Source organism: Hordeum vulgare, chromosome 3H (genome assembly GCF_904849725.1).
Source record: "Hordeum vulgare subsp. vulgare chromosome 3H, MorexV3_pseudomolecules_assembly, whole genome shotgun sequence".
NCBI lineage: Eukaryota > Viridiplantae > Streptophyta > Magnoliopsida > Poales > Poaceae > Hordeum > Hordeum vulgare.
This window is the reverse complement of record NC_058520.1, coordinates 302,484,147-302,498,352: the sequence shown is the minus strand read 5'-3', so window position 1 is coordinate 302,498,352 and position 14,206 is coordinate 302,484,147. Positions and strand designations below refer to the sequence as shown.

The 14,206-nt window shown below is 51.0% G+C and overlaps 1 protein-coding gene across 1 annotated transcript; it reads left to right on the top strand.

The window, feature by feature from the left end:
* The first annotated feature begins 1,371 nt into the window (after positions 1–1,371).
* Positions 1,372–13,778, top strand: LOC123443697. Its single transcript, XM_045120196.1, has 3 exons — positions 1,372–1,635; positions 12,928–13,165; positions 13,261–13,778. The coding sequence occupies exons 1-3, from the start codon at positions 1,448–1,450 to the stop codon at positions 13,555–13,557; spliced, it is 723 nt and encodes a 240-aa protein (XP_044976131.1). The 5' UTR covers positions 1,372–1,447; the 3' UTR covers positions 13,558–13,778.
* Positions 13,779–14,206: the final 428 nt, after the last annotated feature.

Sequence of the window (14,206 nt, the reverse complement as noted above, 5' to 3'; positions counted from 1 at the left end):
CCCTCCTCCTATATATAGAGAGGTTTTTGGGGCTGTTTAGCACACGGTTTTCCCTCTCCGTCGGCGCAGCCCTGCTCCCCTCCTTCCTCCTTTCCCATGGTGCTTGGCGAAGCCCTGATGGGAGACCTCGTCTCTCCATCGACACCACGCCGTCGTGCTGCCGGAGATCTTCCCCAACCTCTCCCTCCTCCTTGCTGGATCAAGGTGCGGGAGACGTCACCGGGCTGCATGTGTGTTGAACGCGGAGGTGCCGTGGTTCGGCACTAGATGGGAATCACACCGCGATCTGAATCGTCGCGAGTACAACTCCATCAACCGCGTTCTAGCAACGCTTCCGCTTAGCGATCTTCAAAGGTATGAAGATGCACTCACCCCTCTCTCGTTGCTGCTCTCTCCATAGGAAGATCTGAATATGGCGTAGGAAAATTTCTACGTTCCCCAACACCTATCATGGTCGCCGCCCCTGCAAGCGTGCGTCGCCGTGGCCCCGACGTTGAGTATCGCTGACGGTAGAAGGCCGCGGGTCGCCGACAGTGGAAGGCCACGAGGTGTGGGGGTACTTGGGGTAGGGATAGACAAATGGGCGGGGTAGGCGCCGACGGAGCACGGAGACGGTCGTCGACGCGTGGTGACGTGGGGCAGGGGTCGAGATGAGATCGAGAAGCAGGATCACAGATTGGATACTTAAAAATACAGGGTCCTTTTATAAAAATGAAACGTTTTCTACTCGAATCACTTAAAACTGTAGTGCGGGTTAAATAACAAAAATGAGAGAGGCTTTTTTTGCAAAACGGCCACGACGGATTTTTCGACAAAAACAGTAGCCTCTTTAATAAGTAGTATAATATAAGGGGGCTGCTACGCATCTACCGGCGGATGTTTAGTAAACATCCGCCACCTGGAGGTCCGTCCGATGTACTCGCAGTTGTCCCGATCCGATGTACGCGCAGCCGTCCGATCCGCTCGAGCCGAGCATCCTATAATTCCTGAAACAACGGCCGAGTTGCAAAAACTTTCATTCTTGAAACGACGGCCGAGTTGCAGAAACTTTCGCTTTGTTACGAGAAATAAATTTTGCACTCGTTAATTTCTGAAACAACGGTCGAGTTTCAGAAACAATTTGCTTGTTGCAGCATTTTTCCCTTCATCTTTGTGTAATATAGGGAGGACGTGGGACAAAGAGATAGCCCAGACAGCCATTCAATCGACTCGATCGAACGACAGCGTCGGACCGATGTCTAGCATGAATCAGCCGGCTGAGGGAAAAGTTTTCCCATAATATAATTACAATTATTATAGGTTATAGAGTTATAGATTATAGATATAGATAAGGGAAAGCCGGTGATTTCATGATAACCTAGCCCAAGTACCCAAGTACGGCAGTCCTTTGTATTTTTCTCAAAAAAACACGAGAGCCCCGGTGACAGGAGTAGCGAAGTAGGGAGCAATGTCGCCACCGACGAAGAAAGAGAGGGCGGCAGAGGCCAGGGCGAGTTCGTCAAAGCCGATCGTCGCGGGGCCTCCCCAGGTGCAGCGACGGAGGGTGAGCGGAGGCGGGTGGACGAGCCGCCGGATATCCTTCTATGCCTCCCGCGTCTACTTCGTGCTCATCATCCTTCAGATCCCGCTCTTCAGGTCAGCAACAATCCTCCTATCTTCCCACCAAGAGCCAGTAGTGTTGATTTCTCCAACGATCCTCCGAATCCCTCTCGCAATTCGAAGAATAAAAGCATAGGGATCACAGTAACTCTGGTTGCTAGCAGCGCTTACCTTTTTAAGGGCTAGATACATTGTTCAGTCATAACTCGATCTCACTCCTGTAGTTCATATTTGCATCTTTTGGCGGCATCATACTATATTCGTGGCTTAAGGTTGGTGCATAGTTGTTGTTTCCATGTCTTTTTTGTTGTGGTTAATCTTACTAATCAAGCATGCTGAGCTCTATCGATAGCAGTGCCTGGAGTAATTGCCATCTGACTGAACGGTGGGCAGCTACGTGTGGACTAAATTCTTTACTGTTTAGGGATGTAGAATAACAACTTACATGCGTGCATACTTATTGTTCATTCCGGTACCACGGAGTTTCATAGACTAGAAGTATTTATGGGCTGATGAGGGGAAGCTGGGCGATTTTGCTGTTATTTCAGCAATACTCCCTTGGATTGGGAACTAGAACATGCTAGTTTATAAGGTTTTTAGGCTTTATGCCCCCAAAATTATGGTCTGCTGATGAAGACTGGAAGAAGGCCACCTTGGTTTTCTTGTAAGTAATGACATCATGAAATTTGTGCTTATGTTGTGTAGAGCATCAGGAATAACTTGGTTGTTAGTTGATGAGATTTCCTTTCAGGTTCTCCATAATGCCAGCCGTTTCTTTTTATGTCTTGCCTTTATCATAACCTTCACTTATATATTTGAAGCTGGCAAGCATTAGTATTTCACTAGTTTTTTCAGCCTAATATTAACCTTTTCAACAAATCAGCCATATGTTTCTAAATTTCATAATCTGGGACCATGTTTATTTCTTAAATATCCTGACCTATATACATTTAGTGATAGCCGACGAGTGAACTTTTCCCCCGACGCCGCCCCCATGGCCCCTCTCGCTCTCGTGGCTCCTACGCCGCCATACACCAATCACTGCTACCGCTCCTAGAGGATTTCTGACTAGTTCTAGGAAGTATGGATCCCATGGATCGGATCCTGCTGTCGAAGCTGTTGATGGTGATCCTGGCGCTTCCACTAGCGACATTGGAGGAGAGTACGAGGCTCTATGGTGGATCTGTGTGGTTGAGGTGGATCAGATCTTTGAATGGATCGTGGAGGAGGTGGCGGCGGCTCCCGCTTCTCGACTGGCGCACTGGAGCCAATCCACATATCAGTGAGTACCTACTCTTTTCCCCATATTCTTGGTCATGGGAAGGGAAAAACAAGAAACCGCGTCTTTCACTCAGGCAAGGAGGTTCAGAATCAAGCCAGAAATGGTCGCTCTTGGTCATACACGGCGGTGCCGGTGGTGGTGGATCATTCGCATCCATCATCGACATCGGTGACCCAAGAAGGGAAGTTCTGATTTTAGTTGGGAAGTGAATTTTTCCATTCTTTTGTTTCTTAGATATAAGATGGTGCTTGATCGAGATGGTTGGGTGTTACTGCTGCCAAAGAATCATTGGTTGTTTCTCATTCACGGAGTTGGTAGCAAGTTATGAGAAATCTGAGAAAAGATGAGGTAATATGTGAAGGGTTCGAGACATGCTTTCGATGCCATGTTGTCAAATTTGGTGCTACGTGCGGGCAGGGTAAGATCTTGAACCGAGGATTTGGATTTCACAATTTGGGGGGGGGGGGGGAGGGGGTTGTCGCCCCCTTGCCGCTCCAATGTGCAGTTCAGTCTGGTTGATGGTTTGGGGTAGGGCTTGGGCCGGCCCAGCCCAACTTGTTTTATTGCCCTAAAAATAATAAGTCTGACCCTGTCCATTTTGGCCCACAACGTTTTGGGCATTTGAGAGAGGAGCTAGGGTTCGTGGAGTAGTCTTTGTCCATTCCACTCCCACACACACCCCTCTCCCATGTCCTGTGCAAGCGAGGGCGACATGATCTTTGTTATGACCGGTACAACGTACCAACGGAGGAGGCCCAATGGGCAGGGTTAATTACGGGCTTAGCCCAAGTTATCACCTATCTTAGAGTCCAAGTTATATTAGAGTCCAAGTTAGAGTCCAAGTTATCTAGGGTTTAGTGGAGGCTGTCCTCCTATATAAACACATGTACCCCTTCGATATTAAGCAGACAATAAACAGTATATTCTGTTGTCGTCTCCCTCAGGAGACGAGAGCCCCAAACCCTAGCCGCCTCTCTCACTCTCTCTCACGCCGCGCCGGCGCCCAACCGCCGGCGCCGGCGTCCCCAACCTCGCAGCCCGCACTTCCACCCCTACAACCTACATCCGAGACCTGGTAGAACCCTAGCCTCTACCAATTTGGTATCAGGTAGCTTGGGTTCGATGAGTTTGTCGGACCTTCCCACCACCACCGCCTTCCCCGCCACCTCACAGCAGCCGCCGCCGCCGCACCACTCGCCGCCGCCGGCCACCTCAGGTCCGGCCGCCTCCGGTCCCGCGGCCCTGGCGGCCAAACCCGCCCCCGTCCTCTCCCCGGCGGAGATGTCCTCGGCGATCCGCGACCTCAACCTGGCGGTCTCGAACCTCCGGACTTTCCTCCAGGCTTCGTACGCAACCCCGCCACCACCGCCTCCGCCGGCGGCGCCCTTCGCGCCACCGCCCCCGGCGACTGTCGTGCCCCAGGGCCTGCCGATCACCCAGGTCCGGTGGCCGCCGTCGCCGTCCCCGCTACCGACGTGGATTGACATGCCGACCTACACGACGGCGCCACTACAGCCGACGGTGTTGCAGCCACCCGCCCCCACCTTCGGGGGGTTCGGCGGGTACACTGATCCGTACGCCGGGAGCTCCGTGGTACCGCAGCACTCTCCTTCCGCCGCGCTGGGTCGTCACGAGGGCACCTACGCGGCCTCGCCACACGTGCAGCAGCCACCCCGCTTCACCAAGCTGGAGTTCGCCACCTACGACGGCATCGTCGACCCCCTGAACTGGCTCAATCAGTGCGACCAGTTTTTCAGGGGGCAGCGGACCATGGCGTCCGACCGCACGTGGATCGCCTCCTACCACCTCCGTGGCGCCGCCTAGACTTGGTACTACGCCCTCGAGCAGGACGAGGGCGGGATGCCTTCGTGGGAGCGCTTTCGCGACCTGTGTCTCCTCCGGTTCGGCCCCCCCATACGTGGGAGCCGCTTGGCCAAGCTCGGTCGCCTTCCCTTCACCACCTCGGTGCAGGACTTCGCCGACCGCTTCCAGACGTTGGCCTGCCATGCCCTGACGTCACGGCTCGCCAACGCGCCGAGCTCTTCGTCGGCGGCCTTCCCGACCACATCCGCATCGACGTCGAGATGCGTGACCCCCAGGACCTGCAGACGGCCATGTATTATGCACGCGCGTACGAGCAGCGCGCCAACGCCCTGCATCAGGCGTTCCCGGGCCGCGGCACGCGTCCCCCGACCCGCCCCGCCCCGGCGGCCGCCACCCCGACACGCCCCGCCCTGCCGGCCGCTACTGCGGCTGCCCCCGCGCCGACACGCACCTTCCGGCGCTTGACGTCGGCCGAGCAGCTCGAGCGGCGCCGCAAGGGCTTGTGCTTCAACTGCGACGAGCCGTATGCGCCGGGTCATACGTGCGCCCGCCTGTTCTACTTGGAGAGCGTCGACGACGCGGAGGTGGAGGCCCTCACCGCGGAGCTCGACGCCACCACACTCTCCGAGGCCGGCGTCACGACCTACGGGCCGGTCAACGCGACCGCCTTCGTCGTCTCCCTTCATGCCATGGCTGGCATCAAGACGGCAAAGACGATGCTGCTTCCGGTGACGATCAACGGGGAGCGTCTCACCGCGCTCGTGGACACGGGTTCGACGCACAACTTCCTGTCCAGGGACGCCATGCGCCGCCTCGCACTCCAACCGGCGGGCTCGGAGAAGTTCAGCGTCACCGTCGCCAACGGGGACCGCCTTGCTTGCCAGGGGGTGGCGCGGCAGGTTCCCGTCCTCATCGGCGACGAGCCGTTCTCCATCGACTGCGTCGGCATTGACCTGGGCTGCTACGACTTCATCCTCGGCATCGACTTCCTGTCCACTCTCGGCCCCATCCTTTGGGACCTCGATGTGCTGTCCCTCATCTTCTGGCGCGAGGGCGGCCGTCGCGTTCAGTGGACAGGCATGGGCGGCTCCGGCGCCGTGACTCCACAGCTCCAGTTGATGGCGTCCGCACTGGACGAGCCACAGGGCCTCCCTCCCGTGCGGCCCTGTGACCACCGCATCCACCTGCTGCCGGACACGGCACCTGTAGCCGTGCGTCCGTACCGGTACCCTCAGCTGCAGAAAGACGAGCTCGAGCGTCAGGTGGCGGTCATGCTCGCGCAGGGCATCATCCGGATTTCGATATCGCCGTTCTCCGCCCCGGTGCTCCTTGTGCGCAAGCCCGACGGCACATGGCGCTTCTGCATCGACTACCGCGCCCTCAACGCCCTGACGTCCAAGGACAAGTTCCCCATCCCCGTCGTGGATGAGCTCTTGGACGAGCTACACGGAGCGCGCTTCTTCACCAAGCTCGACCTTCGCTCGGGCTACCATCAGGTGCGCATGCACCCTGACGACATCGAGAAGACGGCGTTCCACACTCACCATGGCCACTTTGAGTTCCTGGTGATGCCGTTCGGCCTCTCCAACGCGCCGGCGACCTTCCAGGCCCTGATGAACGACGTGCTCAGCCCATACTTGCGCCGCTTTGTGCTTGTTTTCTTTGATGACATTCTCATCTACAGTGCATCTTGGGCGAAGCATCTACAACATGTGGCCATCATCTTCAACGAGCTTCGAGCGCATCGTCTTCACCTCAAGCGCTCGAAGTGCTCGTTCGGCACGACCTCTGTCGCGTACCTGGGGCACGTCATCTCGGCGGACGGGGTAGCGATGGACGCGGACAAGGTCGCCGCCGTCGCCGCGTGGCCGATCCCGCGGTCACCGCGGGCGCTCCGCGGCTTCTTGGGCCTCGCCGGCTACTACCGGAAGTACATCCGGGACTTCGGCCTCATCGCTGCGCCACTGACGCGTCTCCTTCGACGCGACGCCTTCTCCTGGGACGAGGAGGCGACTACGGCATTCGAGGCTCTCCAGCGGGCGCTCACGACGGGACCCGTCCTCCAGATGCCGGACTTTGATATGCCGTTCATCGTGGACTGCGACGCCTCTGGCATCGGCTTCGACGCCGTCCTTCACCAGGGCGAGGGACCGCTCGCCTTCTTCAGCCGCCCCTTCGCCGCTCGCCATCACAAGCTCGCGGCCTACGAGCGCGAGCTTATTGGGCTGGTTCAGGCGGTGCGCCACTGGCGGCCTTATCTTTGGGGCCGGTCATTCCGTGTGCGCACGGACCACTACAGCCTCAAGTTCTTGCTGGACCAGCGCCTCTCCACAGTTCCGCATCACCAGTGGATCAGCAAGCTCTTTGGCTTCGACTTCACCGTTGAGTACCGCCCCGGCCGTCTCAACACGGTCGCCGACGCCTTGTCTCGCCGCGACACTGAGGATGTCGCGGACGACGTCGCCATGGCTGACACTATCATGTGCATTCGCTTCGGGCCATCTTTCGCCTTCATCAACGACATTCGCCGGGCAACTTCGACGGCCGTGGACGCCCAGGGCCTGCGCCAGCGCCTTGACGCCGGCGAGCTGGACGCGCCCTGGCGCTTGGACGAGGGGCTACTCCTACATGGCCGCCGCATCTTCGTGCCCGACCATGGCGACCTGCGCCACCAGGTCCTGACCTTGGCGCACTCTGCAGGGCACGAGGGCATGCAGAAGACTCTCCATCGTCTCCGTGCTGATTTTTACATCCCCGGTGATGGCGCGATGGTCCGCGACTGGGTGTGGTCGTGCGTGACGTGCCAGCGGAACAAGACGGAGACACTACGACCCGCGGGTCTACTGCAGCCGCTGGACGTACCCTCCCAGGTGTGGGCGGATATTTCCATGGACTTCATCGAGGGCCTTCCCAAGGTGGGCGGCAAGTCCGTCATCCTCACGGTGGTTGACCGCTTCTCCAAGTACGCGCACTTCATCGCCCTGGGTCATCCATATACAGCCGCGTCCGTGGCGCGGGCCTTCTTCGACGGCATCTTCCGCCTCCACGGTTTTCCGTCGTCCATCGTCAGCGATCGTGATCCCGTGTTCACGGGACATGTCTGGCGGGATCTCTTTCGACCGGCGGGCGTGAAGCTCCGCATGAGCACGGCGTTCCACCCTCAGACAGACGGCCAATCCGAGGTGGTCAACAAGGTGATCGCCATGTACCTGCGCTGTGTTACTGGTGATCGTCCACGAGCTTGGGTGGGCTGGTTGGCGTGGGCGGAGTACTGCTACAACACCTCCTATCACTCCGCCCTGCGCACCACGCCTTTCGAGGTGGTCTACGGGCGCCCACCTCCGGCGATGCTCCCTTACGAGCCTGGGACGGCTCGGTCCGAGACGGCGGGCGACTTACTCCGCACCCGCGACGACATTCTGGCTGAGGCACGCCAGCGTCTTCTCCAAGCACAACAGCTGGCTCGGAAGTACTACGATGCTCATCATCGCGAGGCGGAGTTCGCGGTGGGCGATTGGGTGTGGCTGCGCCTCCTCCACAGGACCACGCAGTCTCTGGACCCGCGCTCCAAGCGCAAATTGGGACCTCGCTACGCCGGTCCCTTTCGTGTGCTGGATCGTGTCGGCACACTCGCATACCGCTTGGAGCTGCCAGCTGGTTCTCGCCTCCACGACGTCTTCCATGTCGGCTTACTGAAGGCCTACCGCGGGGACCCTCCTGCAGCGACACCGGCCCTTCCTCCTACTTCGGATGGCCGCCTCCTTCCAGCTTCCGCACAGGTGGCGAAGGTGCTATAGGCGCAGCAGCGTCGCGGCGTCTGGCATGTCTTGGTACAATGGACCGGCCTGCCAGAGGAGGAAGCGACTTGGGAGAAGCTCGACGATTTCCGCCAGCAGTTTCCAGATGTTCAGCTCGAGGACGAGCTGTTTGAGAAGGCGGGGAGAGATGTTATGACCGGTACAACGTACCAACGGAGGAGGCCCAATGGGCAGGGTTAATTACGGGCTTAGCCCAAGTTATCTTACCTATCTTAGAGTCCAAGTTATATTAGAGTCCAAGTTAGAGTCCAAGTTATCTAGGGTTTAGTGGAGGCTGTCCTCCTATATAAACACATGTACCCCTTCGATATTAAGCAGACAATAAACAGTATATTCTGTTGTCGTCTCCCTCAGGAGACGAGAGCCCCAAACCCTAGTCACCTCTCTCTCTCTCTCACGCCGCGACGGCGCCCGCGTCCCCAACCTCGCAGCCCGCACTTCCACCCCTACAACCTACGTCCGAGACCTGGTAGAACCCTAGCCTCTACCAATCTTACACCTAGGTGGTGGTGCTGCCTTCGTTGATGTATCGTAGGCAGGGGATCTGTCGATCTCCTCCTCGCTACCCTCAATGTTTTTTTCCGTATTTGGGACGAGGGAGGGTAAGATTAGATCCAGAGCAGGCGAGGAGAGGAAGGAAGGACCTGGGACGATATTCATCATCGTAGCTAGGAGTGGATACGAGAAGATGAGAGGTTGTTGGAGGAAGATTGACGTCAGATGGAGGAACGCCGTCGGACCGAGGAGCATAAAGCTGATGAGGTAAGACGCCTGGAATTGGTACACAAGGAGGAAGAGTTGTTGGCAAGGGAAAGAGCTCTTGAGGAGGCACATTTTTATGCTGCCGAGATGAGGCCTAGCAAGGAGCCAAGGACAGATCTAGTCAACGCCCCGAGATGTTTGATGGGACGGTGGCAAGCGAAGCTACGATGACAACAATATCCAGGTCAGAACCTATTGCTGCTGCAATTAGTCTTCCCCAGCTGCCTACTAGATTGTCTCCTCTGGCACAAAGTAAATCATCTGTTGCAGCTAGTCGGGCGGTGCTGACTAAATATGCCGAGGGTAATGTGTTGCAAAATAATGATAGGACGCATGATGTTGCTACCATGAGAGCTGAGGATAGGAATGTTGGTTCAGTTAATTAATGGGTCTCAATTGCAACATCCACCCCTTCGCAGTGCGATGGTTGTTGTCTTGGCCGTTGTGTGGACAATTGCCAAGACAGAAAACCTTGGGTGTCTGCATTCTTGTTCTTTGGATAAACATTAATTTGATCAAGGCTTTTACTCTATTCTAGTGGTGGAATCTGATGTTAGACCGATCAATTGCATGAGACTTTTGTAAAAGTTGTCTAGGGTGATGTTAGCACACAGATAGAACAGGAATTTGGGTCTTCGGCCAAAACTGTTGGGATCATTGGAGATTCTATATGCCAAGCCAACTTTAGAGACTGAATTTATTGTGAGTTTTGTAATGCTCAAGCGATGGATGACTTGGCCTACTTTGCAAGCTCTTTATGAAAACAATAGAAGGGAAAACTGTCTTTAACCTACTTTGGCAAACTCTTGCTATCAAGCCCATTGCTTTGTATATGAATAGTTTAAGGATTTTTGCTTTTGTGAGAGTAAGAATTGGCTGTATTGATGTTGGCCGGGCCCATGCTTCTAAAATTGGGAGTTGGTGATGGGGGCAAGGGTGCTTGATCTTCGATGATAATTACACTTTTGATTTGAGTGGAGAACGACTTTGATGATCCGACTACAAACGTGCGATGACGTTGTGCTAGCAATCGCTAAGCAAATCTCCTAAAGGTTACTGATGATGCCAGAAGTACGGTCAGCCTGACCACGAAGGTCTAGTCCCTGCAAGCAATCGAAGAACAAGCAAGAACTATGACAAAAGCAGTCTGAATATTGTGAGTATATAGATGAAGTACGGATAAAAGTTGGGGTTCCTAAAGCTGTCTTGGCCTGGTCGTTGGGCACAAACTTAGCTAACAAAGTACATGAAGTTGCAATGTCTAACTTTTAACTAAACAAAATCCTGGAAAAATGCTACGAGGTTGATCTACTTATATGGGACCAAGGGATGGCGGCCAAGGGGGTGGACCCACATCCCAAGGTAGTGAAAACCTAATCCTAGCTTGTACAAGGCCCATGGGCCCAAGTGAAGGTGACGCAGCACCGTTGGACTTGGATTTTGTCTCGGATTCTGCAGGAGTCCCACACCATTTTTTCTTTCATCTCCATGTCCGGATGGAATTTGAAGGTGAATCCAATTGGGTGGGATAGTCTAGAGATAAGCTTTCCAACAAAAAAGGATTCACCCAGTTTGGAGTCCGGATGCGAAAGTTATAGACATTTGACGGCAGGTATGTATGTGCAATCCAAATATAAGTCCATGATGTGGGGGACTTGGTCTCTATCTTCTCTTGGACCAAAAATGACGTGAAAGGACTTCTTGTATAGCACATATCTCGTGAAATATAAAGCCAAAGAATTGTTTCAAGAAATAAACCACATGAAAATATTGCAACTTTTTTTTTGAAATGAAAATAGTGCAACTTTGTTTGCACATACAAGTGAAGTTCTTATTCATATCTAAAGATTGACAATGCTCATCATATCCCAACATTGATGAATAATTTTTATTTTTTTCAGAATTACATGCTACAACATGCTTAAATAAGAAAACATGCGACAAGTCATTTGACATAGAATCACCACCAAGATTAGAGGTCATATTAAAATTATTGGATATTGGCACAATTATTTACTTTCAAGCTAGCGTGGTCATCACACGTGATGCAAATCCTATGCACCCAAGTTATTATCTACGCCATACTATCCAACCAAGTTAAAAGTAAAATTGAGGGCGTAAACACTAAATATTTTGACCCTTTGATTTCTTTAATTTTATTTCTAGCATGTGAAAAAGACAAAGGTGGATCCATAACAATAGAAAACAAAATATTAGCATGAAAAATTCTAGCTGACACTTTGTCATGTCTAACCAGCTTGATCCCAATCAGATTTAATTATCAAGTGACATGGTTCTTGCTGATCAACAGCTAGCTCAATGGGTGCACTTAAAACATTGGCAAATTCGAATCAGCAACTTAGTCCTCTAGAATAGGTGGTGTGATCACATGGCAAAGACTTATGACGCCCAACATAAGGCTTTTTTTGTTTTTGCAATTCACGCCCAACATAAGGTTGGAGTGGAAACAAACCGACCTATACCTTTCCTAACTCATAGAAAATTTGTACAGGTAAATTAATGAGAAGTGCACTGCATATTAATGTTTGTACAGTTTTTTCATGTTATTAAATTGCTGTCCAAACCATATGAATGGTTCTTGCTCATGAACAACTGCATGAGCACATCACTAACAGTGATTGCATAGCTGCTGAAAAGAAGTAGATAAACGTCCTAGGTTGATTCACTTCTATCCCTGGACCCTGGTGCTTACTAGTACCATTCACTGCCGCTCCCAAATATTCGTTGTGGTTTATTTTTTATTTGAATGCCTGTAGAGGGATTAGTCTCCTATCTTTGCTTATATGTCATAATTCCACAAAGAGTTCAGTCAGTCGGTTCCATTTTTGTACCATAACCGCACACTGCCTAGTACCTGTCGTGTGAGACCGCTCTTTCTCCCAAGTCCTGAGTACGGATGGTAGGCAGGTTTGCTTATTTGCTTCCATTACCATGCTTGCTTTTTATGTCCAGTTACATCTCATTTTCTTTTGGTTTACTTGGAAGTAATTTTATGTGCATAAACTTAACTAGCAAAAGGGCCCATGCGTTGCAATGGGAGAAAGAAATACCACACGGCACACGCTCTTAATTTATAAAAATGTCTATAATTTGAGAATTTATAGTTACGATACAAATAAAGATGGTCTTATCCTACAAAAATGCAGTTCAAAATTTCACAGGTCTTCTATTTTAACACGGCTTGCATGTAGATTTAATACGTATAAAGAATCAGTCAAGTGACCTTCAGTTTCATCTCTAATCCTGATTTTGTTGACGTGTTCATTCCCAACCCGGATGAGTACCGGTATGAAAAAAAGACGAATAATGACTTATTTATTAAGATTGCACCCTCGATAGTATTTTTATTAAACGTTTAACAGATAAAATAATATCATATTTAAATTCTACATATTTTTCTAATCAAATTCCATGTATAATATGTTAAATTTGGAGTTACGGTTTAAAAGATATGAGTATTTTAAAAAATATTTAATATATACTACGAGTTTAATATCATAAACAGTAAGGGCTTTTTTGTAAAATCACTTCGATGGGTTTTCCGACGGAAGCGATAGCCTCTTTATTTTTAAAAACTTAATATGCCAGGTAGCTTTTCCTTATTTTTTTTTGTCATTTCAGGGTCCCTTGTAGAGCAGGCACATGCACCACACCAATTCAAATTACATCTTCACAGTTGGTCTCAAATGAGATATTCCCACCATCTGTTGTGAAGGCCATGCTCTACCCTGGAGCTATAGTGCGCAACCTCACTACAAGCATGAGCATGACATTTCCAAGGTGGAGTGACCTGTTCGACATATACAATCTGACAGAAGCTAAGAATGCTTCAGCAGTAATTGATCTACAGCGTCTAGAGGTGCTCTTATACAACTAACCTACAACTCTATGAAAAGAATGTTTGTGACAACTCTCTTGACAAGTTCTCTTTATATTCTCTCTTGCCTGAATTAGATGCTTGCTGGAAGCTACTTCTGTGTTGCTGGAGCACTCGTTGGCATCATTAATCCTGGGAGGATGATCTTGTTTGGTACGCTTTTGGTTATCTGGGGTCTTGTGAAGGATGCGCTCTTCCGGAAGCCTGTCATCAGTGATCCAACAGAACCAGTCTATGTCTATCCTACCATTTTGATTGCACTGATTTGTTCATTCATGTCAATAACTTACAATGTAAAGAAGAAGGCGATGAGCAGCCAGTCTGTTTCTATCTCTAAGCCACTGCAAAGCTCTGCCAAGTCAAAACTGAAGTAGGTACTTTATTGTCAGTTTGTCCGAGCCCTTTATTGATGTAGTTCATCTTCATCATCTGATTGCTGAACTGCTCAAGACAGATGGAAGGATTGCCTGATTATGGTTCTCATGTATCACTCTTAATACTGTAACAATTAATTTTTCTCATTTGTACCGAAGTCTCACACTATCTACAATTTTGATTCACGCAATTTCAAGTCTCATTATGTACTTTTAGATTACTTCGACTGCAGCATTTCACGACTCTTCCTTTTACAGAATAATTTCTCCCAACCTATGTTGCTTGCTACTCCATCAGTTTGTACTAAATGAGCGACAACTAATATGGAACAGAGGGAGTATATCCTGATTTTCTTTGTCAATACACGTTTGTTAAATCATCAGATCTTTTTTTTTCATTGAGGGAATGTTAAATCATCAGATTTCTTTTTTTTTTTTCATTGAGGGAATGTTAAATCATCAGATTATTCTTCTCAGAGGACGATATCCTGAACTTTCTTGCATAATTTTCTTTTGTAGGAATAGAACATTTTAAACATAGTGTACCCCAACTTGTTTGGGATTAAAGAAGGCGGTGGTGGTGGTGTTAGGAATATAACATTTTAATGAATTACAACAAACCAGAATTATTTACATTTTCAACAAATTT